The sequence below is a fragment of the Peromyscus maniculatus genome, chromosome 5 (assembly GCF_049852395.1).
Source record: "Peromyscus maniculatus bairdii isolate BWxNUB_F1_BW_parent chromosome 5, HU_Pman_BW_mat_3.1, whole genome shotgun sequence".
Classification (NCBI taxonomy): domain Eukaryota; kingdom Metazoa; phylum Chordata; class Mammalia; order Rodentia; family Cricetidae; genus Peromyscus; species Peromyscus maniculatus.
Window position 1 is genome coordinate 93,284,115 of NC_134856.1, and position 20,855 is coordinate 93,304,969.

The window sequence follows — 20,855 nt, forward strand, 5'->3', positions numbered from 1 at the left end:
ACCACAGGCTCATATATTTGCACGCTTGGTTCCCAGTTGGTGAACTGTTTAGGAAGGATAGGAAGGTGTTGCCTTGTTTGAAGTGTCACTGGGGGTGGGCTTTGAAGTTACCAAAGCCCCCACTAGGTCCAGTGTCTTTCTTTGTCTGCCTGTCTGCCTGTGGGTCAGGATGTAGCTCTCAGCCCCTTGCTTGCCTGCCTGACACCACGCTCCCTGCCATGATGATAATGGACTAACCCTCTGAAACTATAAACAAGCCTCCAATTAAATACTTTCTTTCATAAGAAAGCCTTGTCTTAGTCATGATGTCTCTTAATCTTTGATTAAATGAAATAAATATTAATATGCCCACATTACAGCTGAGGACTGAATCAATGATGTTTAAACAATTCCAGACATGTAAGCAAGGAATGCTTAAGATGGACATTATCTCATTCCATCTACTACTTTATCCTTGAGTCTTTATGGTTATATATTTTATAATGTAAGCAGAAGTTTGACATACTCAGTTATATTACATGTGCATATTTAGTATAAAATGGCTGTGAATAAGGACTAATTAGCATTAAGCCTGTATAGTTGCTGTTTAATATACTTTAAGATTTCATTTAGTAAAAAAGAGATGGAAAGAAGACTATAAATACATGCAAAAAACATGTACAAATAAAAAGAAATGTAAAGTCTAATACTGTAGGAAACATCTAATAAGCTAGTTAGCTGCCTGATGAATTAAAGAAATTTCAGTGTAAGGAAGAACAAAGTATATATATATTTATATATAACCACAAATTTTAAAGGAGCAAACAAACCCAAAGGAATGTGCCCATGACCCACAACTCCAAGTCCTGCGTGTCAGCAGCTCCAGTCATCAGTTACACTCCCATCACACACCTTCTCTGTGTCTTCTGAATTTCTAAGTGTCCACGTGCTTGGGACACAATACACGATCTTATCTGGACTGTCCTGAGTCACTGGACTCTCAGTTTCTACCTTTGCTCTGTCTTGGCTCATGCCATCTTGGCTATTGCACCAAGGAAGCTTCCAGATGCAGCAGGGACTCCAAAGGAAACTGCTCTGGTGGCAACAGTTACACTTCTTCTCAGGAACAGTTCCGGTGAACAAACTAATTACACTGATACAAGTAACGCTGCCGCCGTGACCCCCAGGTTTTCTGAGGCTTTGACACATAAATAAAATGGATAAAACTGTCAGGCCTGGTCAGCTTCCTACATTTAGAATTATCAGAGACTCTTGGCCTCACTGAGCCCATGGGTTTGTCTGTCATATCATCAGAAAAATGAAATGAAACAAAAACTTTCAGGAAATTTTCCCACAATGAACCAGTTTTTAAGATTTTATGAAATTTTCAAAATTTTAGATTTTAGAGAATTATTAAATCTCCCAAAATGTACATTTAAAACCTATTATCTGAAATGATGTTTATTATAACTATGACATTTCCAATTAGTTGGTTAAATATCAAAAAATATGATGGGGAGATAGAAATACCACACATGAAATCAATCTTTATGCAAGAAGAAAGGACTTCTCTATGTGCTTCTCAGCATAAAGCCATGTCCTGAAAGGATACAATCATACAAAGCACCCTCCCATAAGAGATGTCATAGCTGGAGCTAAATGAAGGTACAAAAGAAGTAACTTTATATCCATCCTGATTGACTTATGCTTAGGACCAGAAGCCTGCCAGTAGTCACTGGTCAGTGTGGACCAGGGCCAGTCATGCTAACATCTGGGACCTTTGTATTGTGCATGAAAACTCTGCCGTAAGCCTGGACTGGGATTTGATGCCATCCAAGTGAGCATTCCTAAATAAGCAATGTGTCCCTTTCCATCTCTCTAGGCAGTATAAACACTGTCCTGCACTGAAACATGTTTTAAACTAATATTAGTTCAAGAAAGCACCAAAAGTACCATGATTTATATGCACATTTAGTTTTATTTTTTAGATGCAAGATAATAGACAGAAGAGCAGGATTTTTGTAAAAGTTAGTTTTTTCCTAAGGAATCACAAGGAAGCTATCAATACAGAGCTTTAGTGTTAATAAAAATGTTAAGAATTGTTAAATTTCTGACAATGGATTTCTATAGCTTATATTAATAAGTCCAAAAGTCCAAATTTCTGAATTTATCAAATTAAATATACTTACAATCTCATCACCTGGTAACCAATATCCTTCTTGCTCAATACCAGCTTTTGAGCCTTTGCAGCCCACTGTTAGAGTTTCGACAATAAGACCATCTTTCACAGCTAAGCTCAGCTGACGGGTGGTCTCTTTGGGATGCATACCGTGGACTCGGGACATATACCTGAACACAGAGGAAACACAAAGTTAGAAATTTCCGGTGATGCCAACTAAAAAGGAGTAAAAACAAGAAAAGGAAGGGCCATTAGTTCCTATTTTATTATGACATATATTTATGGAAGGAACAAAGGAAGGGAAGTAGAGAAGAATGGGGGGAAGGAGGGGAAGGAGCAGGGAAGGGAGGGAGATAGGGAGAAAGAGAAGAGAGGAAGTAAGGGAGGGAGGGAGCGAGGGAGGGAGGGAGGGAGGGAGGAAGGAAGGAAGGAAGGAAGGAAGGAAGGAAGGAAGGAAGGAAGGAAGGAAGGAAGGAAGGAAGGAAGAAAAGTATCCCTCAACTCTATTATGCTATTTTTTTTTTCATGGAAAATGATGAATTAGGCAAAGATTTTATTTCCAAGGTCTTCAAAGATTATTACAAACACAAAGTTTCCTTCTAAAAGTGTCCCAAGTTAAATCAAAAGCACATCACCCTAATAAAAAACTTGTGACATGAGTTGTTTTAGGTTGCAACATTTTAACATTTTGTTTTTAGCCATTTGTAATGTTCTGAATTACATCACAATTTAAACATTTTCAAAGACATAAACATTTTTTAAAGGTATAAGTACTTTTTTTAAAGCTACAAACACAATTATAAAGTAAAGGAACTAGAGGAAAAGATCAGATCAGCTTCACCCAAGATGGGGTAATGTAACAATCCACTGGTCCGTTTAGATAGGCTTGCTAAGGAGCATATGGTGCTATTTTAAACCTGTATGTTTGGACCAACAGTGGCTCAAAACAGTCCCAACTAACAATAAAAATCACTGGGCAGACTTGCGTCAAACAAGCAATTTAATTTTTGCATTATTGCCTTTACTCTGCACTCTAAAGACAGGATCTCATAATCCTCCATCAAAGACTTTACAATACTTTTAATACTTTTCAAAAGAACTTGTACTCAAAACTCAGGAAATGGTGCTAGTGAGTATGTGAAATTATATGAATGGTTGTTAGACAAAGAACATGGACACACACCATCACCAGAAATGCAATGTACACACTTATCGAAGCCCCCACTAGTACCTGCTGGTGGAGATTTCTCCCAGAGTCCCAAATAGATGCTATCAGCGGCTGAGAATTAATCTGAGGGATATTAGATTCTTTCCATCTTTGTTCTCCCCATCTTTATTCTCCCCCAAGTCTCTGAAGCTTCCAGTTTATATACACATACAATCAGCAATTCTCTGGCTGCACCACTTTCTAGTAGGGTAGGGGAAGTTTACTCAGTTGCTAGGAACCTGTGTCACAATGTGTAGTATTTGGTTAATAAAAGCACTTTTGCTCTGAGTTAATTGCTAATGGGGGAATCTTTAGAACTAGGAATAACACCTGGGCTGAGATAAAAGAGGGAAGATTAAAGCTTGATTTGCACAAGAAACGAAGCTTGGCACCTATCATCTACCTGACCTTGTTGTAGTCTCCTTGGATCAGTGAAAATAATTACCTTATCTCAGTAACTAGCAGATGTCCAAAACACCATCTCAGGACAGTAAGTGGTAAATCTCTTAAATTAGGGTCTTGTGTTAATAAACTGGGGTGAAGGTAAGGAGTTAAGAATTTAATTGTCAGTGGTTATTTTCTCTTATCTGTAGGCAAGATGAGCTAATGCTTATCTATCTGCAGTTTGTCCTTGGATGTAGGAGAAGTGTCTCAGATGAAATACTTTTGTCCAGAGAATGGCCCTGGCCAGATGTTTGCTAGTGAATAATAAACACAGCTGGGGAATGTTATCCAAAATACCCCAATAATATAAGGGAAGTTGTGCCCAGTAAATGATCAAGCACATTGTTAGAAGTTCTTGGGGAAAGAATCAAATGGGAGGCTCCAATAGCACACAAGAAATTCACTGCAGGAAACAGCAAGCCAGTGTCACCAGTACTTCTTGAGTCTTGGCTTCCCTCTGGAAGAGTCCTTGACCCTTTCAGGTAATAGCTTTGCCACAGTCAGTGGAATTCCTACTTCATATTTCTGCGGCCCACAGCACACACTAGTGCTAACTGATTTACACATTTATGGTATTTTAAAAATAAAAGGTAAAAAGGTGAAACATTACAAACCTTCCCTGAACCACAGAAAATAATAGTAGTTCCTATGCTATGTTCACCAGCTACACGTACTCCCATTTCACTATTTGCTTATGTCCATCTGTACTTCATTTGGTTTAATCTTTATTATTGGTTTTATTACAAACAAAATGCTATATATTTCTTCTATTTTTATTCATTTAAAAAAAGAGCCCTTTGCCAATCTAGATAAAAACAGAGCACATGTGGATGCTGTCCTATAATCCCAGCACTCAGGGGGCATCAAGAGTTTGAGCTCAAGGGCAGGTTGGACTAGAAAGCCTCCACATCAAGTATGAGATTAGCCTAAGGTACAAAGTGAGACTCTGCCTCAAAACAACAAAAAAAAAATCAAATTATGAGACAAATCAGAATGGCCTCAGCATCTTCCCATGAATATCCCATGTAAAAAAAGAAAGTAATACAACATCTTAAGAAATAAGTAAAATAAAATAAGAGAAAATAAACAAGACATAATAAATTTTATCAGCCAGGCAGTGGTGGCGCACTTCTTCAATCCCAGCACTCGGGAGGCAGAGGCAGGCGGATCTCTGTGAATTCACGGCCAGTCTGTTCTACAAAGCAAGTTCCAGGACAGGCTCCAAAGCTACACAGAGAAACCCTGTCTCGAATAAAAAAAAATAAAATAAAATAAAAAAAGGAAAAGAAAAAGAAATTTTATCATGATTTTGAAAATGGAAAAATACCAAAACCCAGCATTTAAGGACCTTCTTGATTCAAAAGATTAATTTTTGTCCTTTTCTTCTGGGAAAGCCTGATGAGCCCAGCAAAAGATGTTCTGCCAAGCCCTGCATTTTCAGCATGGGGAAGATGGCGACTTTCTGTTTGGGAGGCAGCTAACTTTTACTGATTTCCTTTTTCTGTCATAAAATTAACTGAAGGACTAAGACAGAAAGAAACATGGAGATTATGATTAGAGAACAGAACAGAACATTAACTCTGACAATGGAGACTCTGTAATTAACAAATAGGAATATGTCAGGGAGGAAGATGAAGTCCAAGCACACTAATTCTGACACGTTCTCAGTCAACAACTTTTAAAGGCTACTTTAGAGATTATTTAAATTTATAAATAACTTAGAACAAAAAAAGTCTCTTAATTATCGCACAAAACACCATAAATAGTGAAACACAAAAACAAAAGAATCAATAAAAATGGAAAGCACATCCAATGTGACAAGATGAAAAACAAGCACTGCAGAAAAACTGAAAATGAACGTGCAAAACACACTGCAGGAGATCTGGGAGGAGAAGGGGGCAGGGAATATGATCAAAATACAATACATGAAATTGTCAAAGGATAAAATACTTTAAAAATTAAATACAGAATATTCATACAGTGTAATATTAAATAATATTTAATAGACAATTAAAAAAACAACAATAATGTAAAAACATAAACATGACTAGGATCAGGGTCTCAGTGTACAGGATTTGGAACCTAGAGCAACTGCGCTGAAAAAAGTCGTTAGAAACTATCAAGACCTAGACAGTTATAATACAGAACCTGTGAGGAATAAATGAAGTGCTGGCAAAAATAGGGAGCTGGAGACATTAGTTCCCTTCTCTGAGTTCACACCTGGGAAATATCTACAGAAAACAGAACATGGATCTAGAGACTTAACTGATCTGGGACCTAAACTAAATACGAGCAAGGGGTGCACAGGACTGAGTACAGAGACGGCCCAGGTAGATTCCAAAGGTGACACACTTTGTCAGTCATGCAGCTGGAACAGACAATGGTAAAACAGGAACATCACAGAGATCTCAGTCAGACAAGGCTAAGGCCACTGAGTCAGAAGAACAGCTTGAGAGTGTTAACTTAGAAGTTCTTTCTTGGGGAAAAACACAGACTTATGACTAGCTAGTTGAATTCACAGTGAAGGACCATGCAAACCAGACCTATCTAGAGGACACAGGCACACAAAAAGGAAATCCCCATAGTCCTAAGCTGCTACTTTTCTCAGGTCTTCACAAATTATAGATACTATAGTCTTCTAAGAAAATGTTAAATGACCAAAATGTAGTTATCTGATCAATTAAAATATCCAGTTTCCAAAGATATAAAGAAAAAGTGGGGGAAAAAAAAAAAAAACAGAAAAAACACCACTGGGGACATGGTCAGAAGTTGACTTTGCCATACTTTGAGTGACCAGATTCTCTTCTAGCCCATAAATAATAAAGGTAGGCAAGGGTACTAGTATATAATATTAAAAAAAAACAACCTATAAAACAACATGCAAAATAAAAACTAGTATACCAAAGGAAAGCTCATGCACAATTTTAACAAAAGATATTTGAATATACAGTCTAATATTACATCTGTTTGTGAATGTTAACACATTTATATAATTCAAATATCAAAAGCAAACACCGTAACCAAATGTTCACTGAAAATTTAATGTTGAGAACTATAAATACAAAATTTATTTATTGAGACTAAAATTAAAAGAAATCATTAAAAATGTTCCTCAGGGGGCCAGAGCGATGGCACAGTGGTTTAGAGCTCACACTGCTCTCTTGGAGAACCCATGCTGGCTCACAACCACCTGCAACTATAGCTCCAGGAATCAGAGGCTTCTCTGGCCTCCATGGGCACCTGTGCTCTTGTGTGCATCCCTACACCAGACATAGATACAGACACACAACCTAAAAAATGTAATCCAGGTTGAAAGGGACTAAATGAAACTCAACACCCAGCCCCGTCAGTACATAGGAACAAGCAGGTACTTCTGTAATGGGACCGGCTATACAAGCCATCTCCTGCTGCTGCTGCTGCTGCCACCCTCCAAGACACTGAAAGGAGAGAACAACACAGCTGAAAGGGCCCCCAAATCCAACCAGGGTCAACAGAATCTTCATTCACAAACCACATCTTTAGAACCTAGACATTCAGCTGACAAACTGTAAGTACATTCACAAATTCTTCTGAGAAACAAATGAAAATATTAAAAATAGAAGAATTGATATACCACAATCAAGTGTTTGTTTTCATTAGTTAGTCAACAGATCAGGTATTAAGGGCTGACTAAGTACCTTGTGCATGCCCAGCCCACACTCTAGCAGTAAGCTAAACCTGAGTCCCAGACAGTGAGAGTTAAAAGAGTAGTAGCTGGTGGATAAGCACCTGAAATACCACTCAGGCAGACGAGCAAAAATAAGAACTAAGAGAAACAGAAAAGTCTGAATCAGGACAATTTTGACAGCCACAGATACTAAAGATAGCATGTCAAGAATGCAGGCTGTGCAAAGGAGCACTCAGATCACTGGTAGAAAGGTCAGCTATCACTGCATGGCCTGAGGACACCTGACTGCTGGGATGGGGTTGGAGGAAGAAGCCCTGTGTTCATCTGTGCCCATAAGCAAATCCTAACAGATCAAGTTTAACAGTCAAAACAAAACCACTAAGCATTCAAAGGGAAACACTGGAGACTTTCTTATACTGCTGTGAGAATACCTTCTAAGCATGGAACAAAGCCACAAGTGACACTACCAATAGACAGATTTACACAAAAGTAGCCATTTTAACATGGGTTGGGGGAACAACAATAACCTCAGTTAAAATGCAGTGTATAATCTGGGAAGCAACGCACATCCTAAAGACCTAGTGTGTCCTACATAGTCCTAAGAACCCCAGCACATACGCGCTGACCTCCCTTTACAAAATGCTTAGGACAAGAAATAGTTCAGATTGTAATATTTAGAGACTGTGAAATACTTTCACATACAATGAGAGTCCTTGGGGATGGAACTCAACTTGAACAGGAAACTTTTCTTTTACACATATGTGGTCTAAAGGTAATGCACGCACTATTATTTGCAGTTAGTGTACCTGTGTTCTGAACAGAGCCATTTCATGGGATCACATGGAATTCTCCACTGTGCCATCATGCTGGCAATCAGAAAGACTGCCCTTAGCGAAGCAGGTTTGACTTTACATGCCATGTAAACTTGGCTAGTGTTTAGGTCTAAACTGAGCAACGGCCTTTCTACTCAGGTTTGTCTTCAATACATTCAGCCTGGCTGTCTCATTTAGGACTTCCGTAAACTATACATCTGAGGTAGCAATAAAGCCTTATTTTTGTGGGGTTTTTGGTTTTGGGTTTCGAGACAGGATTTCTACATACCCTGGCTGTCCTGGAACTCATTCTGTAGACCAAGCTGGCCTCAAACTCATAGAAATTCACCTGCTTCTACCTCCCAAGTGCTGGAATTAAAGGCATGTGCCACCATTGCCTGGCGACATTTTTTTTTTTCAGGAAATTCTTAACTAGCCACCATGCCACAAGATGCTTGAAGATGGCTACTGCACAGTGGCTGTATGATGCCAGATAGAGGACATTTTCCTGAGGATTTCCTTTTTCTGGTCCCAGACTGTTAAGAAGAACATTTTTGCATCTTATATTCCTTGATACACTTTTATCCATGGACTTTCACCTTTAAAATGGGTTTTCTGAGCTGCTTTGTCCTCAGACTGCTTTGGGGCATGGGTTAAAATACATAAGAGTTTTACTTTTTCCTCAGTAATTGAAGCATCTTTGGTTACCAGTTCTCTATGCTCACCCCTTCCCTCCCTTTCTGTAAAACACTAACTCAAGGACTGATTACCACTTCTCTCAAAAAGTAAAGGAAATGGCAAGAACTGGGACAGAACAAAAACAGTTCCTATACAGAGGAGTGATGTCTTAGTCCTAGTACTGTTAGCTTGAGCATGCTCAGTAAACTTGCCTTGACAAGCTGAGAAGCCAGGTGATGCACAAGGAGGTGCTGCCACAGTGGAACTATCGTGTAAAGCATCGGGCCTTCAGAGTTCACTGGAGGGACAGTCACAGACACCTTCTAGTCCTCTACTCAGCATAACAAGTCATCAGTGTAGAAATGTCTAATTACTTAAAGGACATATTTAATTTCTTTGAACATTTTCAGTACATTTCTTCATCTTTCCTATTCACTTCCACTCCTGCAATCTTCCTCCCACTGTCTGGGGACCCAGGATACTACTTTGCAGCTGTTGTGAGACATTCAAATAAGCTGTAAAATTCTGAAATTTCCTCTCCCCTGAACCAATTCTGCATGTTGAAGACCCTCTATCCCCACAAGAAAAACAAACATATACAGTTAAATGTACAGAAAATACTTATCACTTTTAGGAAAGTTAGAACTTGTATAAACCATTTCTGACTTATCATTTACCTATGAACCCAATGACAAGTCAGTTTCAGAAACTGCACCGCATCTAAATGAATACTGAGAACTGAGCCCAGAGATGAGAACAATGGCTTCACCCAGGGGAAAATGGCTGCCAGGAAGTGCAGCAAGGCTTCCTGCCCATCACAACTCTAATTCATGGCTGCATGCCCTTTCACTTCTTGTGAACAGCTCCACACTGGTTATAGGTTCTAAGACCTGAGAATAGTCACCATTCTGGTAACCACGTAACACTTTATTCCAAGTGTATGCTGGGGAATCTGGACCAACACTTAGCTCAGGGCCTCCCATGCCCAGCTGGCACAGGTTGCTACTGGGTTGCTCAAAGAGGCTTGGAATCAACTCCCGCAAGTTGTCCTCTGACCTTCACATGACCTTCACATGGCATGTGGATGCACAATGCTTGCATACACATATACAAAATAAGTATATTTTTTTCATTTTAAATTAGAATATAATCTTTTAAAATCACATATAGTTTGACAGAGAAATGGCTGAGATCTACATGAACAACCTGGACATGAGCGGGGTAATGAAGGGCGAGGGTCGAGGGAAAGAGAGCTTAGGGGAGCGAGAGATCCCAGCTGGATCAAGAACAGAGAGGGAGAACAAGGAATAAAAGACCATGATAAATGAAGACCACATGAGAATAGGAAGAAGCAAAGTGCTAGAGAGGCCCACAGAAATCCACAAAGATACCCCCACAATAGACTACTGGCAATGGTCGAGAGATAGCCTGAACTGACCTACTCTAGTAATATGATGGCCAAACACCCTAATTGTCGTGCTTGAAATCCCATCCAATGACTGAGGGAACCGGATGCAGAGATCCACGGCCAGGCCCCAGGTGGAGCTCCAGGAGTCCAATTGGTGAGAAAGAGAAAGAGGAGGGTTTGTATGTATGAGCGAGAATTGTTGAGACCAAGGTTGGATAAAGCACAGGGACAAATAGCCAAACGAATGGAAACACATGAACTATGAACCAATAGCTGAGGAGCCCCCAACTGGATCAGGCCCTCTGGATAAGTGAGACAGTTGATTGGCTTGAACTGTTTGGGAGGCATCCAGGCAGTGGGACTGGGTCCTGTTCTCAGTGCATGAACTGGCAGTTTGGAACCTGGGGCTTATGCAGGGACACTTGGCTCAGCCTGGGAGGAGGGGACTGGACCTGCCTGGACTGAATCTACCAGATTGAACTCAATCCTCAGGGGAGTCTTTGCCCCGGAGGAGATGGGAATGGGGGTTGGGCTGGGGGTGGGTGGGAAGGGGGAGAACAAGGGAATCCATGGCTGATATGTAAAATTAAATTAAATTATAAAATAAAAAAATAAACAAAAGGAAAACAAAAAATATGATAAAAATGCAATGCACATATGCATACATGAATGAAATTTTGAAAGAATAAATGAAAATGAAAATTTTAAAAAATACATAAGATAAGCTGCAAAAAAGATGATTTTAATTTTAATCTCATTTATAAAAAATAGTCACAGAAAATTCATATATCTTATCTAGCCTATTGGTGAAAGAAAGAAGCAAAATAATTAGGCCTTCTGTTTAAATTATCTATAAATTCCTCTTGATCTCATTTACTACAATTCTATTCCCAAATCTTAGTAGAGTGTACTTTCCACAAGAGGTAGGAATGTTCAGAAGCAAAGCATTAAAAGGACATAATTCCCTTGCAACTGAGATACTGTCTTCAGTTTGCTAATTTGGCACAGAAAAGTCTTCAGTGGAAAAGAGAGAACTAACTATAAATGATAATTAATATTAAATGATCTGGATCCTTAGAGCAGAGTGCAGTGGGTCAACATTGTTCCGAGCAAGCCTACTGGGGACATAAAGACAAGACAGCAAGGGACAAGAGGGGCAGAGACATGAACCTGCCCACTCTGCCTACCTTTCTTCATCACTTAGCTCCCAAACAGACTCTTCCTTCCTATTTACTTCCTTTTAAAAGTTGTTTTAAAACACACACACACACACACACACACACACACACACACACACACACACACACACACACACGGAATTCAAGCCAGAGTCTGGTACATGCTAGACATGCATTTTAGCACTGGGACACGTTCCTTACAAGCGTGTTCAATGTTCCTGGTTTTGAATGCTTCCAGAATGGAGTCACAGTACACATAGTCTCTGTAATTGGAATCCTTTCTTCAATATTATCTGCTAATCTGGATGGATTAATGATACTGCTCAGTATAACAACCTGCTATATAAATATATGACTGCCCTCTGTACAGCTCTGCTATTACTCCTAGATTTGGTTGGTGTTCTAGTTGTTCTAGCCTAGTTCTCTTTTCTATGTTGAGTGTTAGCTTTATTTTTTACTAGTACTGTTTTAACTTTATTGACATTTATTAAGACTATGGTCACAATTCCCTTTTTGTGTATCATAACTTAATTGCATTTCCTTTATCCTCTGGCCCTCCCCGCTCCCATCCCCAAGGTAAATCATGATGGGGTTTCTCTGTGAAACAGTCCTGGCTGTCCCAGAACTTACTCAGTAGACCAGACTGGCCTCGAACTCACAGAGATCCGCCTGCTTCTGCCACCCAAGTGCTGAGTGAGATTAAAGGCATGTGCCACCACTGTCTGGCATGCATGAGTAATCTAATCTTAAAATACCCACAGTCCACAAATATTTTTTAAAGTTTCGAAGAAACTTTAACAAATGATAAAAATGAATTTAAGCATATTACTATGAAAATAGAGAGAAGAGTTAGAGTTAACTATATCAAAATCAACATCTTCAAAACTGCGTGAAGCAGGTCTTAAAAGGATGCACATGACAACATCACATGTTCATGAATGGGGGAAAAATACAAAATACAGGATCTGTGATATTCTCACATAACCCAGGACAGTCTCTGGTGAAACACCAAGTGGGAAGAGTTGGACATAAAAGAAGACATGATGGCTCTAACTGAGAAGGGCTTTGGATTTTATATACAATTGGAATCAAGAGGATTTTAAGAATACGATCATATATGAAAACTAGAGAAGTGACTGAGAAGTGTGGGGCTGCGGAGGAGAACAGAAAGGAGAGCCTGGGAGTGTCATCCCAAGCAGTGTGAGGCAGCCAGGCCTACAGAGAGCCCAGGGCTTTTAGAGTACAGTGGGAGTGAGGCAGCAGGGGGCAACATAGGGAGCCATGCAGAGATAGCAAATGAGCAAGGTGCTGGCCATGTGGACTCCATGACCACGAGAGAAAAGTTGGCAAGAATAAGGCACATTGATACCTCAGAAAAGGTAGCACTAACCCAGTGATCGCAAGAGGCAGGAGGACTACAACACAGGCAGGAAAATGCAAAGCAACTAACTCCAGAGTAGCACACAAAAAAAGCAGATGCTTAAGACATAGGGAACCATTTAACCTAGCTTGGAAGGGGGAAATGAGAGTGCTTTATCTTAACTCTGTATTTAAAACCCCTGCTATTCCTCTCTAGCTACTGGTTAAACACCTCGGTGCAGGTTAAACACACTCCTAACCTTACCCTTTCAGCCATGTCCCTTCAAATCTACAGATGTTTTACATGACCCAGACAATCTACATTTTGACTCTCTGCTTTTTCAAGGCCTTCCAAACTCTCTCTGTAACTTTCCCTCAAGCCAAGTCTGCAGGGTTATACATCACTACCTCCTAACCCACAGGAGCAAGCTGTCGTCTGGACCATACCTTTCTCTATCCTCCATACTGCTGTTTTATTCCTTAGTGGTTAGTTATGCTCTCAGGTGCCTTGTCTTTTATTCATAGAAGTGCAAAGAAATGTCAAATTTATGCAAACAGACAAGCTTCTAAGGCAAGATGAGAGCCCTAAAATCCGTCCTCTGGAAGAAGCAACTGTGGACCACAGCATCCAGAATCACTCCTATAAGTCTGCCCAATGAGAAGTCAAGTCATAATTATAACAGTGATAAAGTGTGTCTACAAATCTCTCAGGTACATAAGAAGAGTCAACGGAAACTAAGATGAGGATGCAGAAGAGACACTGTAAGGACCCCGAGACCCAATGAGCAGAACAGTGGGGGTAGATGGCAGTTTTTAAAGCTAACATTTCTAAAGAGCTTGTTTAGGCAATGCTCACTCTCCTCCTCTCTGATAATCCCGAGGGAATAAAATCTCACAAAGAGAGACACGGCTAAATTTCACATAATTCCTAGGAATTGGGTGTGACAGAATCTTAGTAAATATGCAATGTGCATCTACTTGTACCTTCATAGGAAGCCTAGGCACAAGGAAGGAGGACTTATAGTTCAGGTCTACATATGTCTGTAGCGACAAGAACTTCAGGAAGACTCAGAAATGTCAATGCCAAACATGTCACAAGAGGTCAGAGGCCACACTTTCTAACTAGGATTTGACCCTAAAGTAAGCAATACAGGTAATTAATTGTGGACTCAGTGGAATGAGCTCCATCAATCCAAATAACTGTAGAAATGCAGAGCCAAGTGCTCAAGGAAAGGGAGAAACCTAGCCAGTGACTACGTCAACTGTCTCTCTAGCAGGCAGTAGGAAGTAAATGTTCCACTATAAGCATCCTGCCTAGCCAGAAAGGCAGGAAAGACAAGTATAATGTACACTAACTTCATCAACACACGTGTAAACTATCTCTAATAACCACTGGAAATAATATACCCCTCTAATACTGTGTTATAATAATCCAAAGCATATGTGAGTACTCTGTCTGGAGAAAAGCGAAGTGACCTGTGCACCTGTTTTTCCTGCAGCATATAATGCCCACAGCATTTGAAGTCCCAGGAACAATGAGTTAGGAACCGCCACAGTTCAGAGGTTCAAAGTCTAAGTTTTACTTCTGTGACTGCTTCTAGTCACAGGATTCTTCATCCTTTGTGTCTTGATTTAACACTAATGCACAGCATCTTAAACACATAAATGTTTTCAAAATACTTATTTAATATAAATGTTAGAGGCCAAATGTTTCCAAGCTTTGTCATAAAAACATCTATCCAAACTACACAGAAGAGGTCCATGCACATATACCTACTGTCCCATACACTTACAGATACTGCAAGGCGGAGAGAGATCTTTCCTAGCCATCTTCTCAGATAATCTAAACTCTCTAGCCTTATTTATAATAAAATAACAATTCATATGAATATGAATTGTTTTGATAATTAAACATCAGTTCCTACAAATGTAAAAATAGTTTTATTGACAGGTCAAAGATTACTTGAGATTATACCTTGACAGCATCTCTTCAGAAGCCCCTTTCCATTTCTTAGGCAGATACTATCCTGTTTCTAAGCAGATGATGACAACCTTCCTAGAGTTACAAATGCACTTGGCACTGCCAGCTATGGAGGATTGCCCAACAGGACGGACAGGTGAAAGACTAGAGGGATGGCTCAGTGGTTAATAGCTTTTGTAGAGTGCATGGATTCAGGCCTCAGCATCCATGGGCCAGTTTAACTCTAGTTCAGGGGATCTGGGCCCTCTTCTGGCCTCCACAGACACCAGTCATGCCCACAGAGTACAAATATACCACAGGCAGAAACTCATATACATAAATAAAGATAAATAAATCTTTTTTTTTTTTTAAAAAAAAGAACATGATCTAAGCCAATAGCTTCTCACTATAAAGCCAAGGACAGTCTCAGAAGAGCAGTGACAGACAACCAGAGGGAATTTCACACACTCACAGAGAAGGAGAATAATATGCACTGTAGATGCTCAAATTAAATAGCTAAAGTTCCCTTCCAGGAAAAAAGCCCCATGTTTAGTACAATGCTAGGAATTAAAACACCAACACTGATGGAGTCAGGTAAAAAGATTTTCTGTATGTGCTGTGGAGACCATATTTCTGTCAATTAAAAAATGGCATGTAAAGGAACTTCAGAGACATACATCTAATGTAAATTCAAGAAGAGATTCAAATCCAAATGAAGCACTGTAGCTAAAGAGGTAGAACACAGAATAGTCACCTACAAAACAGGAAAACCGTAATCTACTATTTCAAATGCAAGGTAAGACAGGAAGTCAATAAGCTACAAAAACTGTCAATCAGAAGTAGATAAACCTCAAAATGAGTCAAAAACTTAAAGTAAATGAAAAGCACTTCAGAAGTGAAGTCCAAGGTTCAATGATCAGCATTGCAAAGAAGTCTAAACAAAACAACAGAGCAAGAATGAAAACCTTAGACATAAATCTAACCCAGAAGGCACGCATAGGCATGAGTGCAGGAACAGAGAGCAGACCACGCCACTGTTAGACCAAGTTGCAAAGCAGAGAAATATTAAAACTAAAATAAAAAGAACAAAGGAAATCACAGATACACTACAGAAAGACAAAAATCCAGCATACTAAATAAAAATAAGCCATAGTATGTGTGCAAGCGTGTACAGAAGTGTATGATAACATTAGGTTATAAGGGGTATGGATGGAAGCATGTCAAGCATTTGGTGTATGAATTCCAAACGGCTCTTAGGAAGTCCACAGTCACCTACTAAGAATGCCATTTTTTAGGGGCTGGAGAGATGGCTTAGAGGTTAAGAACACTGGCTGTTCTTCCAGAGGTCCTAAATTCAATTCCCAGCAGCCACATGGTAGCTCACCACCATCTATAATGAGATCTGGTGCCCTCTTCTGGCATGAAGCATGCATGCCAGCAGAACACTGTAAAATCTTAAAAAAAAAAAAAAAAAAAAAAAAAAAAAGAATGCCATATTTAGCTGGGCAGTGGTGGTGCACACCTTTCATCCCAGCACTCAGGAGGCTTAAGTAGGCAGATCTCTGAGTTTGAGGCCAGCCTGGTCTATAAAGTGAGTTCCAGGATAGCCAGAGCGACACAGAGAAATCCTGCCTGGGGGCGGGGAGGAGGTGGCGTGGGGGGGGGGATGTTATCCTTAAAAGCAGTAAAGTGAAACATCCTTTTCTGTGGTGACCTATGTATGGCAGCCACAGGGAAGCTTGTCCTGAGGAAAGTGCTCTAGCTGGAAGACTCACAAATATTACCACTGTTCACACCTTCCTAACTTCTCAAGTTTAACACGAATGGCTACAAATGTCACAAAAGGAGAATTAACATGTGCCTCCTACAGTAGAGCACAGCATCACCTACAGAGTCTGCCTACAGTCTCTAGATCCAACTCTCCCCATTCCATGAAATTCAGAGGACTGGGGTCACACTTGAGTTACTAGACCACAGTGATATGACCAGCATGACCAGAGCATGGGAACTGCAGAACAAGTAAACCAGTTTCCTTAGTAAAAATCCCAAGGGAGAACAACAATAAAAAGATGGCTGTGGAATTTATAGATTAAAATAATAAAAATAAAGAACAGGCAGAACCATGCCATTATGTAGAGTTAGACAAGATACTTAAGAATATACCAGGCCATAAGGCAGTAACCTCAACGGTTGTAACACTTAGTGCACGACTAAATAATGGGGCTGCTCACCAGTTAGCACAGATAGAAAACAAGGTCTTGATGAGAACTCAGCTTGGGCAACCTAAGGTATTTTCAAAGTTTAAAAGATACCTGCATATTCTAACATGAACTATGCCAAGTAGCTTGATTTAAACTTTATGAAATGTGTGAGAAGTCCTGACCTCAGGATGCAGAACAGGAATCCCAGACCACACAGCAGCAAACCTACTTTCCATCACCGCCAATGGCACTTCTCAGCCAACCTCAGGCAAGGGGACATCAAGGGAACTGGCATCAGCCAAGAAGCAAGGGCACTAGATTGGGCAAGTCCTAGGTGGTCCTCTGCTTCCATCTTCAGATCAGACTTATAGATCCATGACCATTTGACAGGTAAGCAAATGTATTCATATTTAAGAATTATAGAACTTAAGAAATAAAGAAAAATATGGCTTGGTCACCATTCAAAGTTACACTGATGAAGAAAGGAGAAAAGAGAAATCTTGTCAATGATTCATAGTGCAAAGGAGATGTGTGAGGTCCCAATGACCACCCCTGGGTCTTTTGCTAGTTTCACATATGCACAAAAATACACACACAGGTCTTAAATAGCCAGCAGATACATGCGCCATCAATACAGCCATTAATCTTCTTCCTCCAAAATCAGCAGGTCACCCAGCCCAGCAGCAGCACTCATGATACTCCTGAGGTTCTTGGTGGGTACCCTAAGCTGCTCAACAGACACTCCATAGAAGAAAAAGAAGTATTGTCTGAGAAATTGAAATTGTTCAAAATTACATGCTTTAAAATTTCAATCCAAACAACAGTATATTCTTTTCTAATTTCAATGCTCTGCTACAAACATTTCAGCTATCTCAAGGACATATTTAGTATTTTTTTTTTTTTTATTCTTTTAGATTTATTTCCCAGTGAAGGGAATTGAAAATAGGCCTCACCGGGCGGTGGTGGTGCATGCTTTTAATCCCAGCACTCGGGAGGCAGAGGCAGGCGGATCTTTGTGAGTTTAAGGACAGCCTGGTCTACAGAGCAAGTTCCAGTAAAGGCACAAAGCTACACAGAGAAACCCTGTCTCAAAAAACCAAAAACTAAAAAACAAACAAAAACAAAAACAAACAAAAAAAAATAGGCCTCACCTTTGAAAGGTATGTGCTTTTACCACTGACCTATGTTACAGACACAGCCTGAGATTTTTGAAAACTCATCATCCTATTCTATACTTAATTACCATACCTCAAAATGGTTGCTTTTTAAAAATAAACAACAATTAGGTAATAATTAAAGCAATGTACTATTTATTTTTGGAAATTGTTTTTTATTTTAGCCCACAGGAGGCAGGGCTGCAGCTGGCTTCCTGCCAATCTCCTGGTCCTTCCATCTTAGGTAGCCTCATTGTCTTCACATCTGGAGACCATGTAGATGTGCATGGGGCTCAACTATATTATGTGTTAATAATGTCCCAAAGCACTGTGGAAGTCAGTCTTTAGAGGTCAGCTGGCCTTTCATTTTTATAGACACCACCCAGCAAATTGAGGGCAGGATAAGCATAAAGAAATTCTATTTCAGTTAACATGTAAAAATCAGATAAGCTTTTAAAAATGTAATGTTAGCTTTATTTTTTAAAAAGCGTCTGGAGAAATAAATAAAATCAAATTCCTAACTGAAGACTCCTTCACAGTACAAAATCAGTAAAAAGAAGATCTATTAGGTAGTTTGGTTTTTGGTTGTTGTTTTGCTTTGTTCCTACATTGAATCTAGATCTACTAAAACAAATAGCATTAGAAACTAAGAAGAAAGGGGAATTTTCTTTTTAACCTGAATGTGTATTCAAGCTAATTTCTGCTAGTGAGTTATAAAGTACTCAAAAATAGTATTTACTAGAAAAAGCATTTTCATCTTAACATTGAAATAAGCCACGAGCAATAGATTTTATTTAGACAGCTTCACTACAATAAAACATGTTACTAACAAACTTCTTAAATAAAAGTTTCTAAGAGCCAAAAAATATATAATTGAAAAACTACTATAAATAGAATAGACTGATCTTTTACTTATTTATCTAGTATTAATTTACAAGGCTTCTAAGTACAAATTGTCTATACATGTTTCTGTTATTTTCCCTTTTCTGTATTCTTCTGGAAGGCAAAATGACTTTAGTTCTTATAATGTATGACTAGCATATGAGATAAGGGCATTTGGGAACTTTTACAGTTACGTTGTTTGTTTGTTTAAATTTACTTACTTTGTAATACGGTCAATGTTGGCAATTTGCTTCTGATTCCTTATAATTTCAATGGCTGCCCAAAGATGTTGGATAGCTTTTGTATCCGCCTGTCGTCTTTTTGTTAAACGTGCCATGACCTGTTTACTTCTTTAGCTGTAGTAATACACAAAAACATAAGGCAGAAACCATGAATTACAGAGTGAATTTCCAACATGAGAAGCAACAACAGCAGCACCTCCTGACACTGGTCATACTGAAGTGAGACGCAGTATTGCAGCTTTCCATTTTCTATCTTTCATATTACATTTCTACTTAATAAAAGCAATCATTCACTTGGTTACCTGCTAAAGTCTGATGTTCTAAAATCCAAAACACTTGAAAAGGTCTTTCTAAGAAGTCAACTTTATATCAGTCTCAAAAAATAAAGACATTTAATGTTAATTCTAAAACACATAAATATTACAAGATAAAATTTCAGTTTTAGGTATTACACTGTGTGAAACCTGAGCAATACAGAGTGGCATTTACATGTCCTAATTGTTTGGTATTTCAGCTTTTTTATTATCAGAACCTTAGAGATTCCAGAGTTATATACAAATGAAAACAATGTTTATAAAAAGCAAACACTAGTCATATGTGGCTATGGCATGTGGAGCTGCACACTTGTAATCCCAGCACACAGGAGGTAGAGCAGGAAGATCAGCACAAATTCAAGGTCAACCCAATCTACACAATGACTTCCATGAGAGTCAGAACTGCATAGCAAGACCTTGTCTCAAGAAACAAACCAACCATTGACAGAGAAGCCAAGTTGTTCTGAGGTAAAATACAAAAGGCCAAGAGCTAGGGCACCAGATCGCAAATGATCAGTAATGATCCAGCTGCCAGAATAGGGGTTCATTTCAGAGCGAATAATTACATTATTGGGAAATAGCACTACTATTTTATTCAAATTTTAGTATTCTGTATGGGATGAAGGGAATAGCTGTCAAGCTTCCGAATACCCTCCCAGCTGTCTCCAGGCACGAAAGAACAAATGGATGACAGCCCAGTGTCTGGTGGGTGGCAGTATTAAAGAAGGCCCACTGAAGCTTTGTTTCATGCTCATGGAGAGCCCAGTCTTGAGGATCCAATGAAACATACAACCCACACATCAGTGTGCTAGGCCCTTAAGTGCATGGCAGGAAGGCAGGCATTGGGCCAGCTCCAGCTGGCTACTCCCTTCAAGGAGACAGCAAGTGAGGAGCCCATTCTAATACTTCAGTGTACTCCCAGAAAGGCCAGAGAAGTTGCTGGAATCTCACTTTTCTCTCCTTCTCTGTCTTGGCCCACTTGGCCTCCTTCTTTCTCTCACCAACCTGAGTGAGACTTGTAAGTGCCACTAGGGTTCATCTTAAGCAGACTCACTGGGGAGCCTGGAGCCAGCCAGATCCTGGATATGGTGGCTTCCAGCACTAGAGAGCCAAAAGAGCGTGAGTGCTCTGTAGAAGTGCTGAAGGTATTTCTGGATGGCCTACTTTTCCCAGGGCTACTTCTAAAACAAT

At 39.6% G+C, this 20,855-nt stretch overlaps 1 protein-coding gene across 25 annotated transcripts in view; it reads right to left on the minus strand.

The window, feature by feature from the left end:
- Zmynd11 (zinc finger MYND-type containing 11) overlaps positions 1-20,855 on the minus strand; it is a 90,401-nt gene that overhangs the window by 35,516 nt on the left and 34,030 nt on the right. For all 25 annotated transcript variants that reach the window (XM_076572901.1, XM_076572897.1, XM_042278202.2 and 22 more), the window contains 2 exons: positions 19,330-19,464; positions 2,169-2,328 (listed from right to left, as the gene is read on the minus strand). In XM_076572901.1, the coding sequence (XP_076429016.1) occupies positions 2,169-2,328; positions 19,330-19,445 (276 nt within the window). In that variant the 5' untranslated portion in view covers positions 19,446-19,464. The remainder of the gene's footprint in view (positions 1-2,168; positions 2,329-19,329; positions 19,465-20,855) is intronic.